Below are 15,740 nucleotides of genomic sequence, written 5' to 3'. Positions count from 1 at the left end.
CAAATCTACAGGCATGGAACTCTTTTTGTAAGGCAACCTTACCCTGGACCCCAATACATAAAATAAAAGCAAAGGTAGGTAGAGTTCTGCTTTGGGGCCACTGAGACAGGTCTGGGAACCTAGGCCTCAAAGGAGCACGAGGATCAAAATATTTTAACCTTGGAAAAAGTCAGGACATCGATGAGCTACATACTCAAACCACATAATTTTGTTCCTTCATACAGTTCTTTTTGTTGTGAATTGTGTTTTGGTGAGAAGCACGAATTTGCATTGAGATAAACTGTAAGAACACCATATAAATACTCAGTGTTGAAAGGATGTTTGATATTCAGGACATGGTCACATTCAGCATACAGAGTCTGCTCTACAGTTGATGATGAAGAGGAGCGCTTCTCTGGAATAACGGGTTTGTTTTTATACTAGGACACTCTAAACCATGTAACTGATTATGTTTCCCTCTTGGCAATGGTTGCTAGGAAGCTCAAAGGCAACATTTTGGCCCAACTCTTGCAGGTGTCCAAGAACTTAATACTTACCCTATAGCTTCCTCTTATTTTTCCCTCACCCTTGCTTTCCCTTTGCTCCAATTTTCTCACTTATTTATTTTTATTGTACTGTGACAATTTTTATAAGACATCTCAAGTCCTTTGTGGAAGGAACTGGTAAAAAAAGAGTTTATAAATTTAAAATGTATTTACATATTCCATATAACAAAATATATACATATCAAAAATGATGAATTATCTAAAACTCACAGCACAAAGCCCGTATGTACATCATACAAATATAAAACAACACACACAGATCACATAGGTACATAATTCACAACCACAACACTAATGTCATAAATACAAACACACTCGTGCCCTGTTTACCCCACTCTCATGGGCATGTGTACACCTGCACACTTGCACACACATGTGTCATGTACATACCAAGCTGCTCTGCGAGGAGCCGGCCCTTCTCAGTGGGAACAACCCTCTCTTCCTCCATGTCACACTTGTTCCCCACCAGAATAACTTGTGCATTGTCCCAGGAGTAGGTCTTGATCTGAGTAGCCCTAAAATGAGACAGAAAGAGATATGTTAATCATATTCCTCTAGACTGAATGTCTGTGTCCCTACCTCCAGATTTACATGTTGAAGCCTAATCCCCAATGTAATGGTATTTGGATGTGGAGTCTTTGGGATGTAATTATGTCAATGAGGCTAGAGTCCTCATAATATGTCCATACAGGAAGAGAAAGAGGCTAGAGCCCTCTTTCTCTCTTGGCCATGGGAGGATACAACAAGAAGCTGGCTGTCTCCGGATACTGGAGCTGCTGAAGCCTTGATCTTGGACTTCCTAGCTCCAGAACTGTGAGAAAGAAATGTCTGTCATTTAAGCCACCAAGTCTATAGCATTTTTGTTGTAGCAGCCCAAACTGACCAAGACACATACCCTCCTATGACAAAAAGAAAACTGCAAAGTGTGAAGAAATGGTTTCTCTACGACAGGACTAGCAACACCCAAGTTACTGCCAATTAATTCAGCTGAGGACAGACAGATACCTGTCCCTGCTGACTGTCACAGATGCTGACTCCTAAGCCCTAGCTGCAAACCTCATCCATCTCTTTGAAGTCCACCTCTACCATATCTGGCCATCCCTCTCCTCACTGGGCAGAGAGTTCTTTCTAAAACAGGTATTTGATCACAACATATCCTTTCTTAAAAGCCTTCTCTGGCCCCCAGCTAGCTATGTGATCAAGTCCAGATTCCTCAGTTCAAGATCATTAATGCTGTGCCTCTCCAGTCTCATTACCCATTCTCCTGCCTCCCAATCTTTTCACTCATTCCCCAAAAGCTCTTCCATGGCTTGTGCCTTTGCCTACACTGGGAATTCCTTCCCCACAACTAACTCATCCTCCTGGGCCCAGTGCTGATCCCACAACATCTTGAGGGAGCCTCTTCAAGCTTCCCCTAGATCCACTTAGCCTCTACCTCCTCCTATGTGATTCACAAACCTTCCCTGAAGCCTTGGATTATGATTATTTGCAGAAACCAAAATGTCAGCAGTAGTTACCTTCACACAAGATGATTATAAGACTTTTAAAAAATACTTTTCGGCCAGGCGTGGTGGCTCACACCTGTAATCCCAGCACTTTGGGAGGCAGAGGTGGGTGGATCACGAGGTCAGGAGATTGAGACCATCCTGGCTAACACGGTGATACCCCGTCTCCACTAAAAATTAAAAAAAAATTAGCCGGGCATGGTGGCGGGTGTTTGTAGTCCCAGCTACTCAGGAGGCTGAGGCAGGAGAATGGCGTGAACCTGGGAGGCAGAGCTTGCGGTGAGCCAAGATGGCATCACTACACTCCAGCCTGCGTGACAGAGTGAGACTCTTTCTCAAAAAAAAAAAAAAAAAACTTTTCAAATTTCTGTACTTTTCACATTTTTGAAAGTAAGCATGTATTACTTCTATAATTAAAAACAAAATTTAAGAGGAAATAAAAAAGGACTCTCTTATATTATGGAGACATCTTTTTGTGGAGATGAGCCTAACATTCCCCAAAGACCCCATCAAGTAGAAATGATTACTTCCTCTTTTGGTCTCCTGCACATTTACCATGGAACCTGTTACACTTGGCTGAATTTCTATCTCTCCCTGAAGGCAAAGACCGGCTTATTCATCTTTGGGATGCCAATACCCAGCACAGAATGCAGAGCAGAGAAGGTGTCAGTGAACGTTTGATAAATGAACGAGCCAGTGAATGGTTAGTCCTGAAGCAGATCTTGAATCTGACTCTACCCTGACACTGACAATCCAACTCAACCCTAACTACAACCTGAACCTATTACTGACCTTGTTCTTAAAGCTGATCTTACCACCAACCTTCTTATTTATGATGAGAAGCCATTCCCCCAAAGGATGGAATTCACTCAACCACCACTTCTTGTGGGCCCACAAGAAACCAGGCCCCATTCTGGGCACTGGGGCTTGGATGGCAGGTAGGGGTGAGGCTGAGACCAAGTTACCCACAGACAAAACTCAAAGGCCAGGGCTTGGGAGAGACAGACACTCAGTCTTCAGACTCAAGACAGGTAACTCGGTCCAGCTCTCCTTATATCCCATGCTACTCTTTTTTTTTTTTTTGAGACAGAGTCTTGCTCTGTCACCCAGGCTGGAGTGCAGTGGCGTGATCTCAGCTCACTGCAAGCTCCGCCTCCTGGGTTCACACCACTCCCCTGCCTCAGCCTCCCGAGCAGCTGGGACTACAGGCGCCCACCACCACGCCTGGCTACTTTTTTGTATTTTTAGTAGAGACGGGGTTTCACCATGTTAGTCAGGATGGTCTCGATCTCCTGACCTCGTGATCTGCCCGCCTCGGCCTCCCAAAGTGCTGGGATTATAGGCGTGAGCCACCGCGCCTGGCGCTACTCTTTCTTTCATCTTCCTCCCTCCTCCCACCCCATTTCCTCTCAGCTCCCAGATTAGCAACAAATTCAGGTTATTCTTGGAGGAATCATCACCAGGTGTTAAAGTCACTGTGTTCCTGAGGCAGAATGAGCAGAGACTGAGGGAGGAAGGGAAGGGGGTCAAGGCCAACAGGGAAATGGGCAGTGCGGAGACACTTCAGGGGAGATGTGATGAGAGAGAAGAAGAGGAGCAGGGAGAGGGGAGGAAGGGAGGAAAATCATGAGTGGAGAGAGTAAAGGAAAGGGGAAGAGAACAGAGGAAAGAGAGGAGAAAAACCCAAGGTAGAGGGAAGAAAGAGTTATTAAAAAAGGAAGGGGCAGAAAGGAGGAAGAAGAGGATAACCAAGAGGCAGAAAAGAAGAACACGGGCCCCCAGGAATGACAGACATGCTGATGACACCCTGAACTGCTGGTCAGAACAGGGGAGTGCAGCAGGCAGCCCACAAGGTCACTCTCAGCTCAAGCTGTGGATGTGAAGCCAACACAGCTTCACACAATTATGACAACTGCTCCCTGGGAGAAGCGAAATCCTCAAAGGGTCACTATTGGGCAAAAGGGAGCAGGAGACGAGCCCAGCACTGGCCTGCCCTGCTGCTGTGTGCCTGGCCTGCTCAGCCTCTCTGATTCTGAAGGACAGCCACCGCACAGATGTCCCACCTTCCCCCATCCTCATCTGAGCAGGGACACTGGGTCCTGGCCCTCCCTCTCACATGTCCTTCCCCTCACGCTCCCTTCTCCTGGGAATCGTGCCCCCGGAGGAAAGCTGTAAGTTGCTCAGAGGTTGCAACTCTGGGGTGCTGTATTGATTCCCATTGTATATTGAGCCTTGATAAACTTGGACTGTATGTGCTCCTGGACACCCGGCTCAGCCCAGGGATAAACTTTATAGAGAAGTGCTATGTAGATTCACTCTCCACTAGAGCTACAGTAATCTTCCTGAAACACAAATCTGAACCTGTTCGTTTCTAATTCATATGTCATCATCTATGGGACAGAATCCAAACTCCTTATAGCAGCACACAAAACCCTTCGTGACCTGTGCCCTTCAACACTCACACCTACCTTCTCACCTTTGCACATCTGTACTCGTTTTCTGGAACATCCTTATTCATTTGTCCCTCCAGCTAACTCCTGTTCATCTTACAAAATGCAGCATGTGTGTCAGCAACTTCAGGGCACCTTCTCTGACTCCCTAAACTGGGTCAGAGAGCCCTCTGCTGGGTTCCCACGGCTCTGATGACTCGCTTCATCACTGCACCTAGCACACATTTTCTTTTCTTTTTTCTTTTTAGACAGAGTCTCATTCTGTTGCCCAGGCTGGAGTGCAGTGGTGTGATCTCGGCTCACTGCAACCTCCGCCTCCCAGGTTCAAGCAATTCTCCTACCTTAGCCTCCTGAGTAGCTGGGATTACAGGCACGTGCCACCACGCCCGGCTAATTTTTGTATTTTTTGTAGAGACGGGGTTTCACCATGTTGGCCAGGCTTGTCTCAAACTCCTGACCTCAGGTGCTCTGGCCACCTCGGCCTCCCAAAGTGCTAGGATTACAGGCGTGAGCCACTGCACTCGGCCTATCACATGATATTTTCATTCCTGCTTATGGATCTGTCTTCTCCTCTCATCTGTGAACTCCTGAGGCCAGGAACCATGTCTGATTCATCTGGGTCATCGGGGCTTCCCTAGCACGCAATACAGGACCTAGCATATGTTAGGTTTTAATGAACAGTTTGCTAAATTAATGAATGAATATGAGTCTCATACCAGTCTTGGACAGCATTGAAGGACTCTTCATTGGTGATGTCATACATCAGAATGAAGCCCATGGCCCCACGGTAATAGGCTGTCGTGATGGTCCGGTACCGCTCCTGCCCAGCTGTGTCCTGGGCAGGAAAAGAAAAGAAGCGATCTCTTAGAAAGTCTGCTTTGGTTCCTATAAAGTCCCCAAGACAATTAACTAATAACCCAAGGCATTTTTTATTATTTTATTTATTTATTTATTTTTTTGAGACAGAGTCTCACTCTGTCGTCCAGGCTGGAGTGCGGTGGCCGGATCTCAGCTCACTGCAAGCTCCACCTCCTGGGTTTACGCCATTCTCCTGCCTCAGCCTCCTGAGTAGCTGGGACTACAGGCGCCTGCCACCTCGCCCGGCTAGTTTTTTTTGCATTTTTTAGTAGAGATGGGGTTTCACCATGTTAGCCAGGATGGTCTCGATCTCCTGACCTCGTGATCCGCCCGTCTCGGCCTCCCAAAGTGCTGGGATTACAGGCTTTTTTTTTTATTATTATTTTTTGAGACGGAGTTTCGCTCTTGTTGCCCAGGCTGGAGTGCAATGGTACGATCTCAGCTCACCACAACCTCTGCCTCCGAGGTTCAAGCGATTATCCTGCCTCAGCCTCCCGAGTAGCTGGGATTACAAGCATGCACCACCATGACCAGCTAATATTGTATTTTTAGTAGAGATGGGGTTTCTCCATGTTGGTCAGGCAGGTCTCAAACTCCCAACCTCATGTGATCCACCCGCCTTGGCCTCCCAAAGTGCTGGGATTACAGGGGTGAGCCACCATGACCAACCCAAGGCATATTTAAGGAGCATCTATTATGTGTCTTGTATTGTGCTTGTTGACTAGAATAAAATGATTTTTAAAATCTCATAGAATTTAATAAGAATAATTAAAATCCTAATGGAAAAGTGGACAAGAGGCATGAACAAGTCACAGAAGAAATGTTGAGTGGGTAATTATTACATAAAAAGTTTTAACCTTATTTTTGTTTCTTTCTTTTTTTTTTTTTTTTTAAGACAAAGCCTTATTCTATTGCCCAGGCCGAGTGCCCTGGCACAATCATAGCTCACTGCAATTTTGAATTTCTAGGCTCAAGCAATCCTCCCACCTCAGTCTCCGAATAGCTAGGACTAAGGTTTTGTGCCACTGTGCCCAGCCCCTTATTTTTAATAATTCCCATTATTGATAAGCATGCAGTGAAATATACAACTTCACATCTTGCTTGTGGGAGTGGAACTTGGTTTAACCTTTCTGGGAATCAACTGGGAAGTCTTAAGAGTATTAAAAATGTTCATACTATTTGACCCATAAATATTCCTTCTGGGAATTTTTCCTACAAAATTAGAAAAATTTTCCCTATAAAAATAGAAAATCAGACAAATATATATGCACAAAAACACATTTGTTACAACTTTATCTAGACAGTGAAAACATATCATCAACTTATATATTCAACAACAGGAGAATGGTTAAAATGTAAGAATTTTTATGTAAGTTCATGTATGTAAGAAAATTTAACGATATGACAATACTTGTATGTGTGATCTATTAGTTTTGTAACTATATGTGCACAGAAAAAATAGAAGAAACACATCAAAAGGTTAATAGAGATTATCTTTGAATAAGAGACAAGAATTACTGAGATTTTAATTTTCTTCATGTAATTTTTTTTTTTTTAGACAAGGTCTCACTCTGTGACCCAGGCTGGAATGCAGTGGAGCAATCTTGGCTCACTGCAACCTCCAACCCCTGGGCTCAAGCGATCCTCCCACCTCAGCCTCCTGAGTAGCACACCACCATACCTGGCTATTTTTTGTATTTTTAGTACAGACGACATTTTATCATGTTGCCCAGGCTGGTCTCAAACTCTGGAGCTCAAGCAATCCACCCACCTCAGCCCCCCAAAGTGCTAGGATTACAGGTGTGAACCACTGTGCCCACACTTCTTCATGTATTTTTATTATCTCTACGATGAGCATGTATTACTCTTATATAAGAAGAAATAAACAGTCTTTCAAAAAATGACTTTAAGACAATTCTTAATCACAAGTAGTTCATAGTCTAGTTGGAAAGACAAACACATAAGCAAGCAACAAAGACAAGACCAACAGCAAACTGGGATGCTTCCAAATTTTCCACACAGTCCCCATGTGAGGGACCAGCCAATCTTCTCTGTATCATTACAGTTTTAGAATGTGTGATGCTTAAGCATGTATAAAACATGTCCTCATATATTATCTCATTTAAATTCTATGTGATTCCAGTGAGGTAGGTGTCATTATTATTTACATTTTATAGTTGAGAATGCAAAACATGCAGAAAGGGCAAGTGACTTTCCCAAGGTCAAGGTCACAAAGCTGGTGACAAAAAGCTAGGCCTTAAATCTGGGACTTTTTTTTTTTTTTAAAGAGACAGGGTCTCACTCTGTCACTCAGGCTAGAGAGCAGTGGTGCAATCATCACAGCTCACCACAGCCTTGAACTCCTAGGCTCAAGTGATCCTCCCACTTCAGCCTGCCAAATAGCTAGGACTACAGGCGCTTGCCACTGTACCCAGCTTTTTTTGTTTTGAGACAGGGTGTCACTCTGTCATCCAGTCCTGAGTGCATGCTCACAGCTCACTGCAGCCTCAAATTCCCAAGCTCAAGTGATCCTCCCACCTCAGCCTCTCAAGTAGCTAGGACCACAATGCACGTGCCACCCTGCCTGGCTAATTTTTTTTACTTTTGTAGAGACAAGGTCTCACTATGTAGTCCAGGCTGGTCTGGAACACCTGAACTCAAGTGATCCTCCTGCCTCAACCTCCCAAAGTGCTGGGATTACAGGCATGAGCCACCGTGTCCAGCCAAATCCAGGACTTCTGATTCCATGTCTAATGCAGGTACCATCACACCTCCATCAATGAAAGATTGATTTACTCACAAGCATCTACTGAATGCCATCTATAGTTATAATAAAAATAAATAATGAGAAAAATAATTTCAGTATGCCATTATTTTTATATAGGTTGCACCTGTTATACACAACTGTTGGAAAACCCTGGAGAATATATGCTGTTACTCTCATCTTACAGGTGAGGAAACTAAGATTCATTCAGAACTAATCTGTCTCTCTCCTGCACCCATTACAAAATATTGCCTTAGCCATGAACGATACTTAGTGTGATAATAACATGGAACAACCACCACACCTACCCTCAGGAAGCCTCAATAGAGTTGTGAAGGTAGCTAAGATATAACAGCAAATTGATAATTAGCAATATGAGGTAACATGTCATCAGCACCAGACATAAAAAAAAAAAAAAATGAGTTGGTCAGGCATGGTGGCTCACACCTGTAATCCCAGCACTTTGGGAGGCCGAGGTTGGTAGATCACTTGAGGTGAGGAGTTTGAGGCCAGGCTGGCCAACATGGTGAAATCCCATCTCTATTAAAAATGCAAAAGTTAGCGAGCCTTGGTGGTGGGCACCTGTAATCCCAGCTACTTGGGAGGCTGAGGCACGAGAATCACTTGAACCCGGGAGGCAGAGGTTGCAGGGAGCTGAGACGGCATCACTGCACTCCAGCCTGGGTGAAAGAGCGAGACTGACTCAAAAGAAAAAAAAAATGAGTCACACAAGTTCAGGTAAAGTAGAAACATGGTGGTTTGGGGTAGTTATGGAAGATGTCAAAGAGGAGATAATATATCCTTTAGGATAGGCTGGGTTCTTCAGGAACAAGCAATCCCAAATCTCAGTGGCTTAAACAACAAGGTTTTATTTTTTATTATTATCACATATCCATTAAAGATTGGCTGGGTGCTCTGCTTTTAGTCATCTTTATTCCAGGATAAAGACTGACAGAGCAACTACCAGAGGGGAAGAAAGTCTGTGAGTCATGTATTGGCTCTAAAAACTTCCACTTTTCCTATTTCACTGGCCAAAGCAAGTCATAAACCCACACCCAACTTTCAAAGGGTAAGAAAGTGCCATACTATCATATGCTCAGGAGGAAAACTGGGACTATATGGTAGAAGGCATAACGATTCCCATGGGTGGAATCTGTACCAAGCCCAGGAGCATCACATGAAAATGTGCTTATTTGGCAATATAAGGAGAACAACTTTTCTAAAGAAGAGTTTTCCAAGCAGAAAAGTAAAGGAGTGGTATTTTGGCAAACGGGAGAGTTTTTGACAGTGAGTACTCCTGAAGAACTTAAGGAATGGTGGGAAATGGGACATAGGTAGGTGATGAAGCTAGAAAGAGCTCTGAATACTATGCTGTGGGGTATGGACTTTATCTTTTAAGATCAAAGATTTTGAGCCAAGGGATTAACATAATCAGATCTGAGATTTAGAAAGATCACTCTAGGCCGGGCGCGGTGGCTCAAGCCTGTAATCCCAGCACTTTGGGAGGCCGAGACGGGCGGATCACGAGGTCAGGAGATCGAGACCATCCTGGTTAACACGGTGAAACCCCGTCTCTACTAAAAATACAAAAACTAGCCGGGCGAGGTGGCGGGCGCCTGTAGTCCAGCTACTCGGGAGGCTGAGGCAGGAGAATGGCGGGAACCCGGGAGGCGGAGCTTGCAGTGAGCTGAGATCTGGCCACTGCACTCCAGTCCGGGCGACAGAGCGAGACTCCGCCTCAAAAAAAAAAAAAAAAAAAAAAAAAAAAAAAAAAAGAAAGATCACTCTAACAATGGTATAGAGGATGGACTGGAAGGAGAAAAGATAAGAGGCAGGAAGGCTGGTTAGAAGATCTTTGCAGTAGTACAGGTCAGACTAAATAAGAATTTGAGCTAGAATGGTCACAACAGACATAGAGTAAGAACAGATTCATTGAGGTATTTAAGAGGTAAAATTACAGGGAATGGTGATAGATTAGATGAAGAGAAGAAAAACAAAGATAGCAGCTGTTTCTGTCAGGTCTTGGCTTCTCCATGTCCTCAGCAATTCAGCTCTGGCCCAGACTGGCATAACCTTACTCCGTAAAACAAAACCTGCATCTAAGATACTCACCCTCCTTGGAGAGCATACAAATCACCATCTCCTTTTCATTGAGCAAGGTCTTTGAGCATCTTACTCTCCATCTTACTCAGCTTATCAAAGTATTCCTTCTGAACACATACAGCAGTTCTCCCTATGAGTTCTGGAAGATATTTTCTCCAGCTCATGAGTGAGTGGGAGGATAAATGAATAGATGAAAGGATAAGTGAGTGAATGAATAAATGAATGAGTGAACATTCATCTAACACTGGAAATCTGAGACATTATTGAGAGAAATCTGCCATATCCACATCAAAGCTCTGTGTGTTTGTAATTAAGAAACATCGAAGCAGTATTTGATCCATTCCTCCCATGGCCTTGCCTCTTGTTCCTGAGCTCCTCAGAGCCAACTCCAAAGAACAGACTTCCCACTGATCTGTAGGCTCAGTCCCTAAATCCTGTCCTGCAGGATTTGGAATTAAGCCACTCTTCCTGGTCTAGAGCCCCAGGCAGGATTTCTGAGTGCCTGCACTGCCATCAGGCCTCAACTCTCCTCAGTCTACCTACACTATGCCCTGTTATTCTGTGAGAATGTCTAGACTTCCATCTCTGCCTGAAGCCTAGCCCTATGCCCAAGCTCTCCAACAGAAGAGCCTTGTCACCCAACTGAATCCCAACTAATTAGAAATTCTGGTATATACCCCATAAATGAGTTTGGACATGGAGTCAGTTTTATCTCTGTACTACCAGTATGTAGCACAGGGCTGTGCACACAGTAGCAATTCAACCACTGTTTGTTAAACAAAAAGGCCATACAGTCTTGAGGTTAAGACCATGATCTTTGGAGTTAGGCTTCTGGTTGTGAATCCTGATTCTACCACTTACTCACTATGTGACTATAGTACACAGCCCATAAAATGGCTTCTAAAATGTCTCCTGATATTCATGCTTTTGTGTAATCGTCTCTTTGGGCAACTTACCTATTGGAGCCTTAGTTTCTTCACCTATGAAGTGGGAATAATAACAATACTTCATTTTATTGCACTTCAACTTATTACACTTTGCAGATATTGCATTTTTTACAAATTGAATGTTTGTGGTGACCCTATCTCAAGCAGGTCTATCAGAGCTATTTTTCCAACAGTATGTGCTCACTTCATGTCTGTGTCATATTTTGGTATTTCTAACAATATTTCAAGTCTTTTCATTATTATTATATCTGTCATGTTTATCTGTGATCAGTGATCTTTGATTTTACTATTGTAATTGCTTTGGGGTTCCATGAACCACACCCATATTAAGGCAGTGAACTTAATGTTGTGTGTGTTCTGAATGCTCCACCAGCCAGCCATTCCTTCATCTCTCTCCCTCTCTTCAGGACTCCCTATGCCTTGAGACACAACACTATTAAAATTAGGCCAATTAATAATCCTACAATGGGCCGGGCGTGGTGGCTCACACCTGTGATCATAGCATTTTGGGAGGCCGAGGCAGGTGGACCACTTGAGGTCAGGAGGTTGAGACCAGCCTGGCCAACATGGCAAAATCCTGTCTCTAATAAAGATAAAAAAATTAGCCAGGCATGGTGGCAGATGCCTGTAATCCCAGTTACTCAGGAGGCTGAGGCAGGAGAATCACTCGAACCCAGGAGGCAGAGGCTGCAGTGAGTCAAGATCACACCACTGCACTCCAGCCTGGGTGACAGAGCAAGACTCCATCTCAAAATAATAATAATAATACCACCACAATGGCCTCTAAGTGTTCAAGTAAAAGGATGAGTTACACAACTCTTGCTTTAAATCAAAAGCTAGAAATAATTAAGCTTAGTGAGGAAGGCATGCCAAGAACTGAGATGGGCTGAAAGCTAGGCCTCTTGTACCAAACATTAGCCAAATTGTAAATGCAAATGTAAATGTATTGAAGGAAATTAAAAATGCTACTCTTGCGAACACACAAGTGATAAGAAAGCAAAACAACCTTACTGGCAATATGTAGAAAGTTTTAGTGGTCTCTGGATAGAAGATCAAACCAGTCACAATCTTTCCTTAAGCCAAAGCCTAATTCAGAGCAAGGCCTTACCTCTCTTCAATTCTATGAAGGCTGAGAGAGGTGAGGGAACTGCACCTCTCTCAGGTGAAAAGTCTGAAGCTAGCGGAGGTTGGTTCATGAGGTTTAAGGAAATAAGCTATTTTCATAACCTAAAAGTGCAAGGTGAAGCAGCAAGTGCTGATGTAGAAGCTGCAGCAAGGTTATCCAGAACACCTGCTAAGATCATTGATGAGAGTGGCAACATTAAATAAGTGATTTTCAATGTAGACAAAATCGCATTGGAAGAAAATGCCATCTAGGACTTTCATAGCTAGAGAGAAGTCAATGCCTGGCTTCAAAGCTTAAAGAACAGGCTGCCTCTCGTTAGGGGTTAATGCAGCTGGTGACTTTAATTTGAAGTCAATGCTAATTGACCATCTGAAAATCCAAGGGCCCTTCAAAATTATGCTAAATCTACCTTGCCTGTGCTCTGGAAATTGAACAACTAAGCCTGGATGACAGCACATCTGTTTACAGTATTGTTTACTGAATAATTTAAGCCCATTGTTGAAACCTACTCTCAGGAAAAAATATTCCTTTCATAATATTCCTGCTTATTGACAATGTGCCTGGTCACCCAAGATCTCTGATGGAAATATACAAGGAGATTAATGTCTTCATGCCTGCTAACACAACATCCATTCTGCAGCCCATGGATCAAGGAATAATTTTGACTTTCAAGGCTTATTTGGACCTGGGCAAAGTAAATTGAAAACCTTCTGGAAATAATTCACCATTCTACCATTAAGAATATTTGTGATTCATGGGAGGAGATAAAAATTAATAGCAGTTTGAAATAAATTAATTCCAAACTTTGGAATTATGGATGACTTTGTGGGGTTCAAGACGTCAGCGGATGAAGTAGTTGCAGATCTAAGATCTTGTGGAAATAGCAGGAGAACTAGGATTAGAAGTGGGACCTGAAGATGTAACTGAATTGCTGCAATCTCACGATAAAACTTGAATGGATGCAGTCGCTTCTTACAGATGAGCAAAGAAAATGGTTTCTTGAGATGGAGTCTACTCTGGTGAAGATGCTGTGAACATCCTTGAAATGACAACAAAGGATTTAGAATATGACATATACATAGGTGGATAAAGTGGTAGCAAGGTTTGAGAGGACTGACTCAAATTTTTAAAGAAGTTCTACTATGGGTAAAATGCTATCAAACAGCATCACCATGCAACAGAGAAATTTTTCATGAAAAGGAGAATCAATTGATGCAGCAAACTTCACTGTTGTCCTATTTTCAGAAATTGTCACAGCCACCCCAGTCTTCAGCAACCACCAACCTGATCAGTCAGCATCCATGAACATCAAGGCAAGACCCTCCACCAGCAAAAAGATTAACACTCACTGAAGGCTCAGATGACTGTTAGCATCTTTTAGCAATAAAGTATTTTGCTGGTTTGTTTGAAACAGGGTCTCACTCTGTTGCCCAGGCTGGAGTGCAGTGGCGGGATCATAGCTCACTGCAGCCTCAACCGCCTATGCTCCAGCGATCCTCCCACCTCAGCCTACCAAAGTGTTAGGATTACAGGCATGAGCCACCACATCTGGCCTAAAGTATTTTTTAATTAACATATGTAAATTGTTTTAGGCATAATGTTACTACACACTTAATAGGCTACTATAGTATAAACATGGCTTTTATATGCACTCGAAAACAAAAAATTCATGTTACTTGCTTTAGTGCAATATTTACTTTATTGTGGTGATCTGGAACTGAACCTGCAACATATCCGAGGTATACCTGTACCTACCTCAGAGTTTTGTGAGGATTAATCATGTTATTATATGCGAAATGCTTAGAACAGTTCCTGGTGTGAAGTAAATACCACATAGTCATCAGTTATTGTTTTTGTACTTCCAAAGCCAGTTCCAGCAGCAGGGCCAGCTTCCCAGGGTCTGCCTTGCTAGAGTGGACGGGTCTCATGCTATAAAAGCCATTTCCCATTCTATTCAAACCTGCCCAGGGCTGCCTCCAGCCAGAGCATCAGTATAATGTTTCCCTTAATGAGTAGCAACATGGCCTGATAGAAAGAGAAGGGGTGAACTTAAGAGTTGACCAGGCCTTGGCCTAACTCCCAGCTCTGCCACTCATCAGCAATGTGATTTTGGACTGGTTGGTTATTTTCTCTCTCTGAGGCTCTGTTTTCTCACATCTGGAATGGAAATAAAAATGCCTACTTGGTAGGGTTTTCATAATAAGATGTTTTTTAAGTGTCTGGCTTATAATAGGTATCCAAATATAGAAGTATTTATTATTTAATTTTTAAATTAATTTTTTAAATAATTGCGACTTAGTTTCCTCAACTGTAAGGTGGTGATAATAATATTATACGTTGAAGTGATTGTGTGAGAATGACAGATAATGTAGGGGTAGAGCCTAGCAGAGCACTGGCCACATGGTAGGTGCTCAATAAAGCCCGTAGTAAATGCTGTTATTACTATTGATATTGTTGACACTTTTATTTCACTTAAAGAAAAGCAACGTTGGAAACACAACACTCCAGCTCTCACTATCCTGTGCTCTATGGAAAGCAGCCCAGAGAATCACTCCTGAATCTTTCCCTTTTATTTTTAAAAATCACATTGACGAACATTGATTCTCCTCCCACTGATGAGAGTCAGAAATAGAACCACAGAGGAGATGGGAAGGAGGAGAAGGAAAGAGGAATGACTCACTGGCTACTTGAGGAAGGAGACCATGTAATCAAGAGAAATCAATTCACTTCTACACAACAGACGTTCATTGAGCTCTTCATAGACCACAGGATTATGCCAGAGAACAGACATGAGAGTGAGCACCACTGCTCTGGTCTCCCATAGACCGGTCAGTGTGGCAGACAGACACATGGGCAAGAGAGAAGGGGACTAATGTTAACTGAACACCCACTATGTTCTGAGCACTTTGGTAAGTGCTTTATGTGTGAGACCCATTACATTATTTGTGGTAACAAAATAACACTGTTAGTTGGGCATTACTACATGCCAGGCACATGTTAGGAGGCACCTTTCTTATTTTATATGATTTTCAAAACACCCTTCTGAAATACTACTATCTCTATTTACAGATGAGGTAAAGTTTTAAATAACTTGCCTAAGATCTTGCAGTCAGTTCATTTCAGACTGAGATTCAAACCTGGTCTGTCTGATTCCAAAGCCTGTGCTGTTTCCAGGATGCTGTTTACATTATTTCTCTTAATTGTTATATCAGCTTAAAGGAGGATAGTTTGAGTCCCCATTTGATATATGGATTAACTGAGGCTCATGGAGGTTAAGTAAATTGCTAGGGTCACAAACAATAAGGAGGCAGACAGAATCCAAATTCTGGCCAGGCACAGCGGCTTATGCCAGTAATCCCAGCACTTTGGGAGGCCGAGGCAGACGGATCATTTGAGCTCAGGAATTCAAGACCAGCCTGGGCAATATGGTGAAACCTTGTCT

General features: G+C 43.2%; 1 protein-coding gene across 1 annotated transcript in view; it reads right to left on the bottom strand.

Moving 5' to 3' along the window:
* RAB3B (RAB3B, member RAS oncogene family) overlaps positions 1–15,740 on the bottom strand; it is a 77,832-nt gene that overhangs the window by 16,763 nt on the left and 45,329 nt on the right. Inside the window, exons 3-4 of the mRNA XM_033226386.1 lie at positions 5,217–5,335; positions 936–1,060 (exon numbers count right to left, since the gene is read on the bottom strand). Of these exons, the coding sequence (XP_033082277.1) occupies positions 936–1,060; positions 5,217–5,335 (244 nt within the window). The remainder of the gene's footprint in view (positions 1–935; positions 1,061–5,216; positions 5,336–15,740) is intronic.

This window comes from Trachypithecus francoisi, unplaced genomic scaffold (genome assembly GCF_009764315.1).
Source record: "Trachypithecus francoisi isolate TF-2019V2 unplaced genomic scaffold, Tfra_2.0 Lachesis_group12, whole genome shotgun sequence".
Taxonomy (NCBI): Eukaryota; Metazoa; Chordata; class Mammalia; order Primates; family Cercopithecidae; genus Trachypithecus; species Trachypithecus francoisi.
The sequence above is the reverse complement of the archived record's forward strand: the minus strand, read 5'-3'. Positions and strand labels throughout refer to the sequence as shown.